Source organism: Dipodomys spectabilis, unplaced genomic scaffold, assembly GCF_019054845.1.
Source record: "Dipodomys spectabilis isolate Male_0828 unplaced genomic scaffold, ASM1905484v1 ptg000163l, whole genome shotgun sequence".
Classification (NCBI taxonomy): domain Eukaryota; kingdom Metazoa; phylum Chordata; class Mammalia; order Rodentia; family Heteromyidae; genus Dipodomys; species Dipodomys spectabilis.
Window position 1 is genome coordinate 14246426 of NW_024870840.1, and position 16603 is coordinate 14263028.

The 16603-nt window shown below is 41.0% G+C and overlaps 1 protein-coding gene across 1 annotated transcript in view; it reads right to left on the reverse strand.

Moving 5' to 3' along the window:
* The window catches only part of LOC122119195 (putative tetratricopeptide repeat protein 41), a 49108-nt gene extending 38748 nt beyond the window's left edge, over window positions 1-10360 (reverse strand). The window contains exons 1-4 of the mRNA XM_042693198.1: window positions 9420-10360; window positions 4620-4800; window positions 2561-2775; window positions 824-984 (exon numbers count right to left, since the gene is read on the reverse strand). Of these exons, the coding sequence (XP_042549132.1) occupies window positions 824-984; window positions 2561-2775; window positions 4620-4800; window positions 9420-10185 (1323 nt within the window). The 5' untranslated portion in view covers window positions 10186-10360. The remainder of the gene's footprint in view (window positions 1-823; window positions 985-2560; window positions 2776-4619; window positions 4801-9419) is intronic.
* Between the last annotated feature and the right edge of the window lie 6243 nt (window positions 10361-16603).

Genomic DNA, 16603 nt, shown 5'->3' on the forward strand with positions numbered 1-16603 from the left:
TTTTCTTTTCTCTTTTTTTCTTTTCTTTTTTTTTTTTAAAAAAATTCTGTTATGGAGCTGGAACTCAGGGCCTGGGCACTGTTCCTAAGCTTTTTTGCTCAAAGCTAGCATGCTACTACTTTGAGCCACAGTACCACTTCTGGTTTTCTAGTGGTTAATTGGAGATAAAAGTCTCACAGAGTGCTAGGTGCTGGTGGCTCATGCCTGTAATCCTAGCTACTCAGGAGGCTGAAATCTGAGGATCACAGTTCAAAGTCAGCACATGTAGGAAAGTCTGTGAGACTCTTATCTCCAATAAACCACTAGAAAACCAGAAGTGGCGCTGTGGCTCAAGCGGTAGAATGCTCGCCTTGAGCTGAAGAGCTGAGGGACAGTGCCCAGGCCTGGAGTTGAAGCCCCATGACTGACAAAAAAAAAAAAGTCTCACAGACTTTCCTATCTGGGTTGGCTTCAAACCACAATCCTTAGATGTGAGCCTCTGAGTAAGCCAGGATTACAGGTGTGAGCCACTAGCCCCTAGCTCTTATATAAAATAATAACAGCCAGCACTGGTGGCTCATGCCTGTAAGCTACTCAGGAGGCTGAGGTCTTAGGAATGTGGGTCTCGGAAGGAAAGTCCTTGAGACTCTTATCTCCAATTAAGCACCAAAAGAGAGCCAGAAGTGGAGTTGTGGGGCTCAAGTGGTAGAGGGTTAATATTGAGTAAAAAAGCCCAGGGACAGTGCCCAGACCCTGAGTTCAAGCACCATGATCAATAGTAAATCAACCAATCAATCAATCAATAATATATAATAGGTGTTTTTTTTAAAAAAAAAGATGTTACCTTCTGACCTGAAACCCCATAAATGCCAATCAATTCTTCAATGCCATCTAGTACAAGTATACATGGCTTTAAACTGATGGAGGCCATGAACATTTCTACAAGAAGTGAAAAGACCAAGACATTTGAGTCTTCACTAAGAAAATCCATTTCAAGATGAGTACCTACAATAGAGAAATTTAGAGTTGAGCAACTACAATATGGAAAAAGATCACTCGCATTTTCTAAAATCATGTTAGAGAGAATTGGATGAGAAGAAAAAGAAGCCATGTAATTTGTGACATTTCTGTATCTTCTTAGCACTGGGTATTTAAGGAACATGGTCACTCCCCTACGTCTCCAACCATGCTCACGTACTGTCTGACCACACTGGCCCTCTTTTCCTTCTAGCTCATTCTGCTCTATTTCCAGCCTCAGAGCTATTGTATTACTTTAGCTTTCCCTGTAGCCTACAATGTTCTTTCCTCTGACTATCATCTGGCTGGCCTCATCTTGTCAGTGGGATGTCCCCAGCTAGTGCAGCAGAGGAGATGGCTGGCTCCGGTCCCGTAGAAGCTCAGGCTCACACCTAGAACTGCCTCATTCCTCAGACGGCAACGTATTTGCAAAGAGCATGTGAGTGAGGCTCATATGCATATCGTGTCCAGGCCAATGCTCAGAAGGACAGGTGGGCCTTTTGCATCCTTCCCTTTCCTCCAACCAAAAGTTGAGGGCTGTGAGACACTGGGGGTGAGATAGAAAGAACTGCATCCCCTCCCACTGCATGGAGCAAAGATCTTCTATATCTAACTAGCAAGTAAAAATCAGCTTCCATTTGAGAGTCACTGAAGTGGGATTTAGGTGACATAGCAGCTACAGAGATATGGTCCCCCGACCCCTCACCTGCACAGCCCTGTCACCTTCCTGCATTCCCTGGCACAGCATTTAGCATTATGTGATCATTTGCTTATTAATTTCTGCCTTTCTCAATCAGAACATTATTATGTCCATAGTTTATTTACCTCACTTCCACTAATATTCACTGAACCCAGAAGAGTACTTAAGAGTCAACCTATCAGAAAGGGAATCAGCAAAGGAACTTACTTGCTTTGATAATAGTGAACTGGAGGAGATGTAATTAAGATGCTGGGGAGGAGGGGGCACTGAGCAATGCTACTCCTGAGCTACTTGCCTGACTCTCCCTCCTCATGTCCCTCTCTTGGTGAGACATGCCCCTCAGTAGATGAATGGATCAAGAAAATGTGATAGAGGGGGCTGGGAAGGTGGCTCAGTGGTACAGCGCTTGCCTTGCAATGCATGAGGCCCTGGGTTCGATTCCTTAGTACCACATAAGAAAAAAGCCGGAAGTGGCGCTGTGGCTCAAGTGGTAGAGCGCTAGCCTTGAGCTGAAGAGCTAAGGGACAGCGCCCAGGCCCAGAGTTCAGGCCCCACAACCGGACCCAAAATAAAAAAAAAGAAAGAAAATGTGATAGATAGATAGACAGACAGACAGACAGATAAATGGAGGAAGGAAGAAAAAGAGGAGAGGAAGAGGAAGGGAAGGAAGAATGGAGAGATGGGGGGAGGGGAAAGGGGAGAGAAGAAAGAGGAAAGGGAGAAAAAATTTGGCTGAGTGGAGAAGGGGTAGACACATGGACGAGACAGCATGAAATTGACATTAGACCTAGTGAACACTAGCCACTCAGAGGTGCCTGCTTGGCCAAGCACTTTCTGATTGAACATGAAGTCTAGCTCCCTTACCGTGGTTTTCATGCTGCAGCTCTGTGATGAAGTAATGGATCACAGACATGATGTCACTGCTTTCTGAGGTACTCCCCACAAAATACGGGATCATCAGTATGTTCGGATATTTGTTTTTGAAAGAATTAACCCAACTGGCAATCAGAGTGGACTTCCCACAGCCACGTTCTCCAGACAAGAGCAGAATAGACTTGTAAGCTGGAAAAGAATTTACTCTGGAAAATAAAGGGGTAAAACATAGTCAAGAATATTTACCAAGGGAAAGAAAGAGGTAGGAGGAAGAAAAAAGGAGGGGAGGCCAAATTTTTTCTTCCATATATTTTTCCTCTCAGAGAAAGTTCTAGTCTCAACTTTGGCTTTTGTTAGTTTCAAAGAAGTCATTCACCTGCTTGCTTTGGCTTTGCCTTGCGTAAAATTAGAAAGTAGAGAGAGAAACAGTAGCTTTGGAAAATAATCCAGCTACACAGATCCTACCGTTATCCAATGTAAACCTAGAGCATGTCAGAGGCTCAAAACCTGGTAGAGGAAACACCCATTGCCCTGCATGCCATCACTAGGCTAGTCTTTGGTATAGCATAGTGAAAGGTGATCTGAAACTGAACCATTTATAGACCAGGAATTCCTGTCAATCTTGATGATTACAAGTGAGAAATCTAATTAAATCACTGTCGCTGTTGCTGACTCAACTAAGAAGTAGATTGAGCCTTTCCCAAGGTGTTAGCTGGTAGCAGTGAATAATGTGGTGTCTTCAAAATGGAAAAAACAGGATATAACTTGTCTTGTCTTGTTGAATTTTTAGTGAAAAGCTTCCACATAGGCAGAAGAGTCTTGGATCCATGAATATGGTAGCATAGAGGCCCTAGCCTGTACCCTACACAATTGTGAGTCCATAAATATGTGTCTAGAGATTTTTTCACTGATATGGGTACCATGAGAAGAGAGGTTTCCAGGTTTATCCTATTAACTATCAGGTAGTTACTCAGTAGCACAGCTACTGACCAGAGTGGTTGAATAAGTACTTGAAGGAATGGAACAAAAAGTATGAACCTGACCACAGATTCAGCACAACAAGATCATTGGTTTGAAAACTCCTTAAAACAGAAACCCTAGCCAGGCACTAGTGGCTCACACCTTAATCCTAGCAACTCAGAGGAGACTGAGGGTCTAAGAATCATGGTTCCAAGCCTGCCTGGCAGGAAACTCTATGACTCACCTCCAATTAACCACCAATAAGACACAAGTGGAGTGGTGGCTCAAGTGGTAAAACACGAGCCTTGAGCAAAAACAACAAAGGGACGCTGACTCATGTCTGTAATGCTAGCTATTCAGGAAGCTGAGATCTGAGGATTGCATTTTGAAGCCAGCCCAGGCAAGAAAGTCTGTGAGACTCTTATCTCCAATAAAGTATTTTTTTAAAAAGCCTAGAAGTAGAGCTATGGTTCAAGTGGTAGAGCACTAGCCTTGAGTACAAAGAGGCTCAGGGACAGTGCCCAAGCCCTGAGTTCAAGCCCTAGGACCTGCACATAAAAAGAAAAAGGAGTGAGAACAAGATAGAGGTAAGAGAGGTCCCATGCTCCCCTACCCCCACCCAGGGCTTAGAATCTTGAAGACAGAGGAGAAAATATGTTATATACTAGAAAAGCTTTGCAAAAAAAAAAAAAAGCTAAGTAACTGCTAATAATGAAATTCTACTGAGGGGTAGGATTTACAGGCTCTTTCTTAGAGGAAGGGAGTGAGTAAAGGTAGCCATTCCAAATTTGGGAGATCACATTTCCCAAACTCAGGCTGTTTTGCTTGAACCCCATAAAAAAGCTTATTAAGTCAGTCACTGGTAGCTCATGCCTGTAAATCCTAGCTACTTATGAGACTGAGATGTGAAATTAAGATTTAAGGCCAGGCTGGGTAGACAAATTGGAGACACTCTTATCTCCAGCTAACCAGAAAAAGTGTAGAGAGATAGCCAAGTAAGCCCACAAAGGTCCAGTATGAGCGCACGCACATGCACATACACACTCACGCGCGTACACACACAGAGGCTTGGAATTTCTTGACATCTTACCTGAGAACAGAGTCTAGGCTAGACACTGATGGTGAAGAGTTAGGTTCAAGTTCCACGTCCTTTAAGGCAAATTTTTCCAATATGTCAAAGATCCTGTTTGCTTCCTTAGAAGTAACAAACACTTGCTTGCACTTCTCAGTAAATTCTTCATGATAGAAACGTTCAAAGCTGTGCTTGTAGTCTTTATAGTCAAAAAGATAAGTGTTAAGATCTTACATTTGCAGTTCCACATTTTCCAATTGTACTTAGTTGTTATAAATGACCAGAAAGGAGTCTGCCTTCCTTCTCTGATCACACCATATTTAACAGTTCTAGACAACATTCAAAGAAAACCCTAGTCCAGCCATTTGACTTTGTACTATTCAGAAAAGGAATTTAAGTAGGAGTCAGTAATTTCAAGACCTCAGAATGACAAAGGCAAAACATGTTACTTTTTCAAATTGTTAACTATGTGTCTAATGTTATCTAATTTGATTGGCTTGTGGAGTTTATTACTATGGCTGACAACCGCGGGGTAGAACTGCCGCTCTGTTTTTGAGCAGCAAGCCCCTTACAAACGGGTAAAATAAGAGAGAGGGTCAGACAACTGGATGATCTTTGAGGCTCCTTCAAGTTCCAATGTATTGTAAATCCAGATTTGATGCCTAATTAAAGCTGAACTGTCAAAATGCTCCCTTGACTTTGGAAACACCTGTTCACCAGGTTTGTTTTTTGTGAGGAAATTGAAGGCTATCATCAACAAATAGGGAAAGAAATGTTTGTCTGGTGGGTTTTCAACAGACACACCTCATAGCTCTGTGATTAACCAGCTATTCCATGGTTTAAGTTAGGGCCAGAATAGATTGGAGAATCTCAGTCTAGCCAAGGTCAACTTCAAGCTTCAATATCGTCAAGATAATTTGGGAATGGCCTTATAGTTCAACAGGTCTCTTGAGTTAATCTTAACCTTTACTCTTTAAACTCGGGCCTCTCCAAGGACATTAGAAATATTTCTCTTTTTATCTTTTGGTGGTACTGGGATTTTAATTCAGGACCTTTCACTATCTAGGTTGAAATTTGAGGATCAAGATTTGAAGCCAAGCCAGGAGCTGGTGGCTCATTCCTGTAATCCTAGCTACTCAGGAGGCTGAGATCTGAGGATCTTGGTTCAAAGCCAGCCCGTCCATGAGACTCTTATCTCCAATAAACCACTAGAAAACCGGACGTGGCGCAGTGGCTCAAGCAGTAAAGTACTTGCCTTAAGCTGAAGAGCACAGGAACAGCACCCAAGCCGAGTTCAAGCCCCACGACTAACAACAACAACAACAACAAAAGATTTGAGGCCAGCACTAGATTATTACTCTACCACTTAAACCACATTTCCCAATCCTCTTTGCGTTAGTTATTTTTCCAGATAGTCTTGCATTTTTGCCCTAGCCAGCCTTGGATTGCAATCCTTCCACTTATGCCTTCTGAACTGCTAGGATTATAGTTATATAATAGTTATAGTTTTATATATATATATATATAGTTATATGTAACTATATATATATATATATAGTTATATGTAACTATATATATATATATAGTTATATATCTCACTAACTTTTTTCCCAGTTTGCACTCAAACACTGATCCTTCCAGTCTCTGCCTTCTAAGTAGCTTTGATTACAGCCATGAGTCACAATGCCCAGCTTTGACACTATAAGTATTTCTAAGAGTTAAGAATAGTGTCAAGTGAGTATCAATGTTGCATTAGTTTGTCCTTTGTCCTGCAGTTTCTGTGATTCCCTTTCCCTTCCACAGATCAAATAATCTTATATACAAGACACAAGGTACAGAAAACTAAGAGAAACAAAAAAGAAAAAAACTACATACAGATCTTAGGGTTCATTTCCCTAACATCACCTTATCTGACCTTTTCTGCTTGACTCAGACATATACTAGATATTGCAAATAAGGGAAACCATGGGACCTATGTTTCTTTGGGCGTGGCTTACTTCACTTAATATAATTTTTTCCAAGTTTTTCCATTTCCTAACAAATGGGGCAATGTCATTCTTTCTGATGGAGGCATAGAATTCCATTGTGTATATATGTATTCAATTTTTATTTTACTTTCATGTGATTGTTTCTAACACATTTATAAGATTATTTCTTTGTTGCTTTGTATGTCCCTCCCCCACAGTATAACCCCTGCTTTCACTGTATTTGATGTCGGTATAATTTGTGGAGGGGAAGGGGAAAAACAAATCATTTAAATAGGGATACAGGTGGACCCATTGCAACAATGAGATGTACAAGTCGTTATGTCGAAAAACGAACTTTACAACTTTGGTGCGGGAGGGGAGGGGAGAGGAGTGGGGAGGATTGGGTGGGAGGGCAGGGGGAGGATGGGAAGGGATGGGAAGGGGAAACAAAGGAGGAGGCTACAATGCTTGATAAGAAATGTACTCATTACCTTGCCTATGTAATTGTAACCCCTCTGTACAATAAAAAAAAACAATGCAACCTACTTTTCTTTGACCTTGGCTTACTAATGCAACATTGATATTCAATTGATACTATGTTGGATATGAGCCTTACAACTTGGGGGGCGGGGTAAGAGGGGGAAGTGGGAGAAAATGAGGGATGAGGTAACAGTGTTTAAAAACAAATATACTTAACCAGGCAAAGGTGGCTCACACCTGTAATCCTAGCTACTCAGGAGGTTGAGATGTGAGGATCACGGTTCAAACCCAGCCCAGGCAAGAAAGTCTGTGAGACTCTTATCTCCAGTTAACCCCAGAAAACCAGAGGTGGCACTGTGGCTCAAGTGGTAGAGCACTTGCCTTGAGCTGAAGAGCTGATGGACAGCGCCCAGGCCCAGAGTTCAAGCCCCATAACCACCACCACCACCAACAACAAAAATATACTCATTACCTTACTTATGTAACTGTAACCTCCCTGCTAATCACCTTTTCAATAAAGATTTTAAAAATAAATTAATTAAAGAGTTAAGACTATAAACTGATATGAGGCATGGTAGCCCGTACTTAAAATCTCAGCACTTGGGAGAATGAGGCAAGAAGATCCTAAGAGTTCTGGGTCAGCTTGTTCTATATGATAAAAATATGTCTACACACACACACACACACACACACACACACACACACACACACAAAGTATAAATGGATAACTTTACGTTGCCTACCAGGACTACTGGCTTCCCAAATGGCCTATCACTACTCTATCTGTAGACTGGGTAATTAAAGGGTTTGAAAGATCCATGAGAGAAAGAATTACCCTTCCTTCTAAAGTTCTGATAATTCACCCATCCTATATCTTCGGCTTAAGACATTTATCCCACAGATGGCTATTAAGACCAAAGTATAAAGGACTTGGGGATATTGCTCAATGGTAGAGTGTCCATTCGACAAGTGTATTCAAGGCCCTCGGTTCTATCCCCAGCACCACAAAAATCAAATAAATAGACAGATGCATAGATAGATAGACAGATGAAAGATACAGAGAAAGAGATAGACACAGAGAGAGAATGACAAAGAGAGACAGAGAGAGATAGGTTAAGAGTATAGCTCCAGAGTAGAACGCTTGCTTAGCATATGTGAGGCCCTGGTTCAACCCTCAGTGCCACAAAAAAGTCTAAAACAAGGAATCATCTGTTAAAACTGAAAATCAAAGGCTAAAAAAAAAGAACTACCATTGTGAAGTAACCTTAACCTAAATACACCTAAATCAGAAAGGTCTGATTCTTATACACATGGATGAGTATTAATCAATAAATATGATAAAGAGTGTGATTTGTAAAAGAATTTATCAAGTATTTCAGACTCAGCTTCTCAAACCCATTTGTTACCTGTTTACAGTCATCATTGACTGAGTAACCACTATGTGCCAAGCACCCGTTTTAGGTGCTTTGCATGTGTTATTCCTCTCAAGGGAATTACTATTAACTCATTTTATAGAATACACTAAATCTTATCAATATTAAATAATTTGCACAAATCCACACAGCTTGGAAGTGAAATATCTAGGATCTAGGGTCATGTGGAGTCAGATTTTAAAGCTATAAGGCTAGACTTGGTTTGGCTACAACACGCGTTGTCTCTACCCTGGATCCAGTAACCCTAGTATCAGCACTAGATTATCATGTGGGCTCTGCTCATCCCCACTCTCTATTCACCCTGTCCACCTGTGGCTGTTCAGGTAGCCCATGCATCAGAGCATCCCATTCACGTGGTCCCAGTCACCAAACCAAAGGAGCACAAAGGGCCCAGCTATTCTGGGCTTCCTCTGAGCTCCCTAACTTCCTAAACCATTTCCCAGGACTCATCAGCTGTTATGATCAGTTTTGAAAAGATTCAAAATGCAGAGAAGTACACATTACAGAAATGTGGTAATTATTTTTTTCTTGGTGCCAGTCTTGGAGCTTGAACTGAGGGCCTAAGTGCTATCTCTAAGCTTCTTTCTTTCCTCTTTCTCTTCTTTTGCTCAGAACTAGCACTTTTATCACTTGAACCACAGCTCCACTTCCAGCTTTTTTTTTTTTAGTGGTTAATTGCAGGTAAGTCTCATGGACTTTCTGGCCCAGGCTGACTTTGAACCACAATCTTCAGATCTCAACCTGATGAGTAGCTAGGGCTACAGGCATCAGCCACCAGTGTCCAGCTCATTTTAAATATTTAAGGAGTATTTTTAATCGTTTATAAGTTCCTCTCCTAGAAAGACACATAAACCATTAACTTGATATTGGTAATGGGGTTAACACTCTCATTCTCTCTCTCTCTCTCCCTCTCTCTCACTCGTGCTCTGTTTACTAACCTTTATTTTCAGTTATCACACTGAAAGGATAAAGTTTTTCTATCACAATCAACCAGTCCTTCAATACCAGCTCACCCAACTCATGGAGCTCTTTATAAAATCTGACAGGGAGCCCTTTGCTAATGATCTTGGCCTTCAGCGTTCCAATCTTTAATTTTTCTTCTTCATCCGCCAGAGAAACTGAAGCCAGCTTTTTCTCCTCAACGAAAGACTTCAGCAGCGTGTTCCCAGTCCGGAAGTAAAAATACTGAAACTGAGATTCCTTCCGGAAGGCTGCTTGGATGATTTCAAACTCTATCAGACTGCAGTTGGGAGTCTCCAGAACCCAAGGATAACCATTTTTTGCAGCTACATAGAGATTCTGTTCTTCTCTGGATAAACTTGCCAAGTCTGTTGCTTTGGAGAACAGGAAAGGTGTATAGTCAGGGAGGAATTCTCCATATGTGTGCCCCAACAGGCAAATGAAAAAGGGAAAGCAGTTGTTTACATTGTCGAGACAGAGCTTCAGATACTGGGAGTGGAGACAAGAATACTGTCTGAACAGGTTATCTGGGAAAGGTTTCAAGGCCTTCACAGCTGACAACCTCAGGTCCACAGCTTTGAAGTACGTGCCCCTGGAACTGCAGATTTCATTGAGCTGAGGGAAGATGTTGTTTGCCAAAAAATCTCTTTCTTCTTCAAAATCATTCATTGTTGAGCAGATATATGGACAAATGGGTTTATGATGTTTTAAAATCCATCGGGTATCATCTCTCTCCATGTTCATTTCCCTTGGTGTAGAGAAGATATCACGCTTCCAACAGAATGAGTTCCTGGTGCATCAGGCCACCAACCACCACTGCTTCTAAGTCTTCCTGCTAATTATTTGCTCTGAACAGACAGAAATATTCCAAATTATTTTTCTTATACTGTCATTTGAGCATTAGAGATGCCAGCCACTTCAGATCACAGTTGAAGAGCAATCTAGCTTTAAGTCAGAACTGAAAAAGGGAAAACATACTCATTTTAGGATTATGGGAAGTCCATGTGACTTGTGTTCCCCCAAAGCTTTTGCTGAGGAACTAAGAACCACAAAATTAGTGGGTACTGGACACAGTCTTCCCTTCTTCTCCTATACCCCCCAGTCCACTACCCAAGGTCCTGGGGCAGTGGCTACTTCTACTCCCATATAAATGTAGCAATTAGGGCTAGGAAGGTAGCTCAGTGGTAGAGCGCTTCCTTACATGCATGAGGCCCTGGGTTCGATTCCTCAGCACACATAAGAAAAAAGAAAAAAAGCCAGAAGTGGCGCTGTGGCTCAAGTGGTAGAGTGCTAGCCTTGAGCTGAAGAGCTGAGGGACAGCACCCAGGCCCAGAGATCAGGCCCCACAACCGGACCCAAAAATAAATAAATAAATAAAAAATAAATGTAGCAATTAGGCATGCTGATTTGTGATCTACAAAGAGAAAGGCAGATCTAGAAAAGGATCTGTGTATTTAGAAGAATAAGCCAAGGAAGATTCAAGATTGTGACCAGAAGCAAGAATGACAACAGCTATAAAGTTGAGGTCAGCACAGGAAAAACAAATCCAAGTAATCTGACCATTCAGGACCAAGAAGGCAGCTGGCAGCTGAGAGGAAGTCAGGTTCTAAGCACCTGATAGGTTATAGTGATTTTTTAAAAAATCTTAAATTGTACAGGCTCATACAACATTCCATTTACCTACATGTGCTAGAATTGAATTCCAATGAACTAATGGAAAAGTACACACCCTCCAACAGTGACATAGCTATGCTTGCAAGAGCTATTCAAAAAAAAAGAAAACTACCTAGTTAATGAGTCTTTTTTCCTTGACAAATGCATTTCCATACCCAATGTTGTTTTTATGTTTATTGCTTTCAATTGTAGGAAAACATGTTATAAGCATAAGAGTACTTTTTTATTAAAATCTCCTGACAACAATATAACACAATACTTTTAGAAAATAATACAGTAGTATTTTTTTTAAGTTTTAACCATTTTTGGCTAGATGCTTGTGTCTTAAGCCTGTAATCCTAGCTGCTCAAGAGGCTGAGATGTGAGGATCATGGTTTGAAGCCAGCCTGGGGAGAAAACTCCATTCATGAAACTATTATCCCCAATTATCCAGCAAAACGCTGGAAGTGAAGATGTGGCTCAAGTGGTAGAGCACCGGCTTTGAGAAAAAAAAAAAAAAAGTGAAAACTTGAGGCTCTGAGGTCAAGCCCTAATACTGGCATTAAAAAAATAATAATCCGGGCTGGGAAGGTGGCTCAGTGGTAGAGCGCTTGCCTTGCATGCCTGAGGCCCTGGGTTCGATTCCTCAGCAACACATAAGCAAAAAGAAAAAAGCCGGAAGTGGCACTGTGGCTCAAGTGGTAGAGCGCTAGCCTTGAGCTGAAGAGCTGAGGGACAGCACCCAAGCCCAGAGTTCAGGCCCCACGACCGGACCCAAAATAATAATAATAATAATAATAATAATAATTCTTTTGAATATTTCCCCGCTTCACAGGTGAAGAAACAAGAGACTGAGACTTACACGAATTGCAGTTCAAAGGCCAGCCCAGGCACAAAAGACCTCAAGATAGATTATCAGGCCCATGTAAATATTCCTACTGGGCATGGTGGTGAACATCTGTAATCCTAGCACTTGGTAGGCTGAGGCAGGAGAATACTGATGAGTTCAAGGTAGCTTGAGCTACATAGTAAGTTCTAGGTCAGCTTTCCTAAGTTTTCATTTAAATTAAATGTTAGAAGCCTCAGCACTCAATGTTTGCCATCCTTATTATTTATATCTGTTAATGCCAATATTACAACTGCAAATGTTTGACTTAGTACTTTGCTTTGTAATAAAGCAGCCTCAAGCTATCATGTACTCAATGCCACACTACATAACCATAGACTCAAAAGCATCTATGAGCTGGTCAAAAGTTCCACTGCCTTTTTCAGGAATTCTCTCAATGTTTTAAACTTAACAAATCTGTTTTGGAAATACAGTTTCATTTGTGTTCTGCTATGATTCAAAGTCCTATGCTGTTTAACGGATCTGCTTTTCTATGGCAGACTCTAGGGAGATGCTTGTTTTTAATTATTTGAACATAAAATACGAATTACAAGACTTAGGTGAATTTACTTTATGTCACGTTGAAATTTTGATGCATGTAGGATCCATAGCACTCACAAGGTTCTGGTGGCTCATACCTGTAATCCTACATACTCAGGAGGCTGAGATCTGAGGATTGCTGTTCAAAGCCAGCTAGGTGAGACTCCTATGTCCAATTAACCACCAAAAATCTGTAAGTGGAGCTGTTGCTCAATGATAGAGCATAAGCCTTGAGCAAAAAAGCTCTGGGACAGCATCCAGGCCCTGAGTTTAAGCCCTAGAAGACAACATTCTCTCTCTCTCTCTCTGAGACACACAGACACAGACACACAGACACAGACTTAGAGATTTTAGAAGATTCAATGTGTTATCCTTTATAATACGTTATTTGTTTTGTCGGTCGTGGGGCCTAAACTCTGGGCCTGGACACTGTCCCTCGGCTCTTCAGCTCAAGGTTAGTGATCTACCACTTGAACCACAGAGCCACTTCTGGCTTTTTCTGTTTATGTGATGCTGAGGAATCGAACCCAGGGCCTCATGCATGCAAGACAAGCACTCTACCACTGAGCCACCTTCCCAGCCCATCATGTAATATTATTTAAGGCAATGCATACTCATTTCTTAAGCAAATGTGGCATATGTTGGAACAAGAAAGGAGAGATAAATTGCAGTTAAAACTGGTCAAAAAGAGAATATAATATAAACTATAGTTGTGACTATATACAATATTTGGAAATTATTTATAACTCCATTGCCCCAAGTCAGGTTCTGTGGTCTAGAAACACTGGCCATCACACAAACTGCAAGAAAACAAACTAAAGATTAAGATGAGAAAATAAAATTCGAGTTCTTTAATGTCTTAACTGTGACTTCTGTGTGTGCAGTGTAGATCTACATCTATGGCATATCTTACTATGTGGGTCTGTTTGAAACAGCACAACCTCCTTCCCAGAACTGGAGAGGCTGGTTAAGATGCTTGGGAAACTAAAGATACAAGATAACTATGAAAAGACAAAACTTAGAAAGTTAGAGAAGTGAGCCCTACATTGTCATTACTGTTTTTCCTCTCCAAGTACTTGCTGATCCTTTTCCTTCTCCTCCTCCTCTGCTTCCTCTTCTTTTTCTTCTCTCCCCTCCCCTCCTCCTCTTCTTCATCTTCAGTACCCTTTGAACTCAGAGTATGCTTGCAAGATTAACACCCTACCACTTGAGCCATAAATTCCAGCCCAACTATTTGCTGATTCTTTTTTTGTGTGTGTTCCAGTCCTAGGGCTTGAACTCAGGGCCTGGGCACCATCCCTGAGCTTTTTTAGCTCAAGGATAGTGCTCTACCACTTGAGTCACAGCTCTACTTCAGCTTTTTTGGTAGTTAATTAGAAAAAAGTTTCTACAAACCAATTTGTAGAAACAAATTGCTGGCTACAAACCAATTTCTCAGGCATCAGCCTCCTAAGTAGCTAGGATTACAATTGTAAGCCACAGATGTAGGCTATTTGCTGATTTTTTTTTTTTTTTTTTTTTTTTGCTAGTCCTGGGGCTTGAACTCAAGGCCTGGGCACCGTCCCTGAGCCTCTCTATGCTCAAGGTTAACACTCTACCACTTAAGCCACAGAGCCACTTCTGGCTTTTTCTGTTTATATGATACTGAGGAATCAAACCCAGGGCTTCAAGCACTCTACCACTAAGCCACATTCCCAGACCTATTTTCTGATTCTTAAGCTACACAGACCCAGTATTTTTAGAAAGGGATAATAAATCAAAACTCAAAACCTCATAGTGCTAGACACCTGTGAGTCAATAAATGCTGTTAAGCTATTAAATAATGCTTAAAGAATGGCACATGATTCAAGTTTCTTTCAATATTCTAGTTTTCCTAAACTATCATCATGTCTACTGCCATAGTTTATGTTGGAACTATTTCACTGTTAACATGTTTTTCCAGGTTATTTTGAGTTTTGCTTCCAGTATGAATGCAATTGTTACAACTTCCATTGCTATATTTTTTTATAAGATTAAAGCAAGACTATTGACTTTTATTGATTTATCTTAAGTCAATAAATTACCATGCTATACCTTTTTTTAAACTGGGGTCTCAAGTTTTTGGACTGCACAGTAATGTGACTAGTAAGAAAGAACTTTAGAATAAGGAGCTTCAATTTTTTAAAAATTTGTGCCACACTCCTAAAGAGTATAGGATAGTATTAAACAATCTGGATATCTGTTTGGTTCCTCATTCTTTCTGAAATGGTTTTCAATGTTAGTGCTTTGTTGTCTAGAAGAACAGTTACTGTTAGTTTTCTTAGATTGAGGTAAAATTTATATACCAAAAATTCACTCTGTTAAGTATACAGTTAGATGAGTTTTTTGTTTTTTGGGGGGATCAGTCATTGGGCTTGAACTCTGGGCCTAAGTGCTGTCCCTGGGCTCTTCAGCTCAAGGCAAGCACTCTACCACTTGAGCCAAGCACCACTTCCTGTTTCCTGGTGGTTTATTGGAGATAAGAGTCCCATGGACTTTTCCTGCCCTGGCTGGCTTTGAACCGAGATCCTCAGATCCCAGCCTCCTGTGTAGCTAGGATTACAGGTGTGAGCCACTGGTGCCCAGCTAAGTTGGATGAGTTTTAACTACCACTGATATTAAGAGCAAGAGCATTCTCATCAGCCCCAAAAAAGTTCTCTGGTACTCTTCTGCAGTAAGTCTTTGAAATCCTCACTTTTAATCTGTTTAAATTTGTACTTACACTTATGATGCAATCCACTGTTGATATTTCTCAGGTTCTATATGCACAGACCCTATCTATATTGCCCATGTCTGCATTTCCAGCTGCTGGAGGATACCTGACACATACAAGGTTTTCAACATTAGCTGGATGAGTAAAAGAATGAATGAATGAACTAATCAAGTTACCTTGGCACTTGTTCCATTCCCCAATGATTCCTGATCCCACCTGCATTCTTACCTTGGACGCCCACTGCTGGATGATATCTGCCTAAGAGAACAGTTATCCATTGCCTCTAACTGCATTCCTTTGCCTATCTTGGTGTTGCTTTTAAGTTTAGCAGAAGGGAGGGTTTTATCTAGTGGCATTAATATGCTCAAAGAGGAAGCGAAATAGCAAAGATAGCCATTTCAAATAGTGTCTGTGGAAATATAGTGTGAGAGAAAACTAAACTCAGGATGAGAATCTGGGGAGAAGTCAGAAGAGGTGAAAAAAAAAAAAAAAAGACTAGATAAGTCCCTACTATTCTGTAGAGTACCCAGCCAGAGATTTCATCTTACAAGGACCAGCCATCTTCAGACAGCCTGTTTTGTGTTTGTCCTGCCTCAATAGTTTCCATCATCTACTGAAACTTCTACCCACAAGCAGCCACTCTATTACTCTATTTTGGAAGGCTGATACACTCTCAGTTCTCTACAGGTGCAGCACAAACTAATCACCACCTGCCAGTTAATAGATAGCTTTTGCAGCTGAGCACTGGTGGCTCATTTCTGTAATCCTAGTTACTCAAAAACTTGAGATCTGAGGATTGAAGATGGAGTCAAGCCCTGGTAGGAATATCCATGAGACTCTTCTCCAATTAACCACCAAAAGCCAAAAGGGGGGCTGTGACTCAAGTTGGTAGAGCACCAGCTTTGAGTGAAAAAGCTAAAGGTCAGTGCTCAGGCCCTGAGTCCAAGCCCCAGGATTAGCACACACATGAACAAAAACGATGGCTTTGCAATTTAAGAATGGTTGCATACTTGGTATCACTAGAGAACGAGGTGAAGGTCAAATGTACAAAATGGGAAGAAATTCATCTTTTTCTAAAAGCAAGGAACAAGAGGTAAAACATACAAAAATGTAACCACTATCTAAAAACCCTGAGATCAACTCTAAATAAGAACAGAACTAAAAGCACAGAAGCACAAAACCTGCTTTTTTAGTTACTCTTTGCTTACTAATACCACATGTAGACAAATCAGGCAGATGTAAATAAGGCCCACCACCCCGTGTAAACGCTAACCACAAAATCAAGATAGGCAAACCCTAAACAGGAAGTTGTAAAGGACGGTGATAAGACCGTGACTGAAAAATTGGTCTTC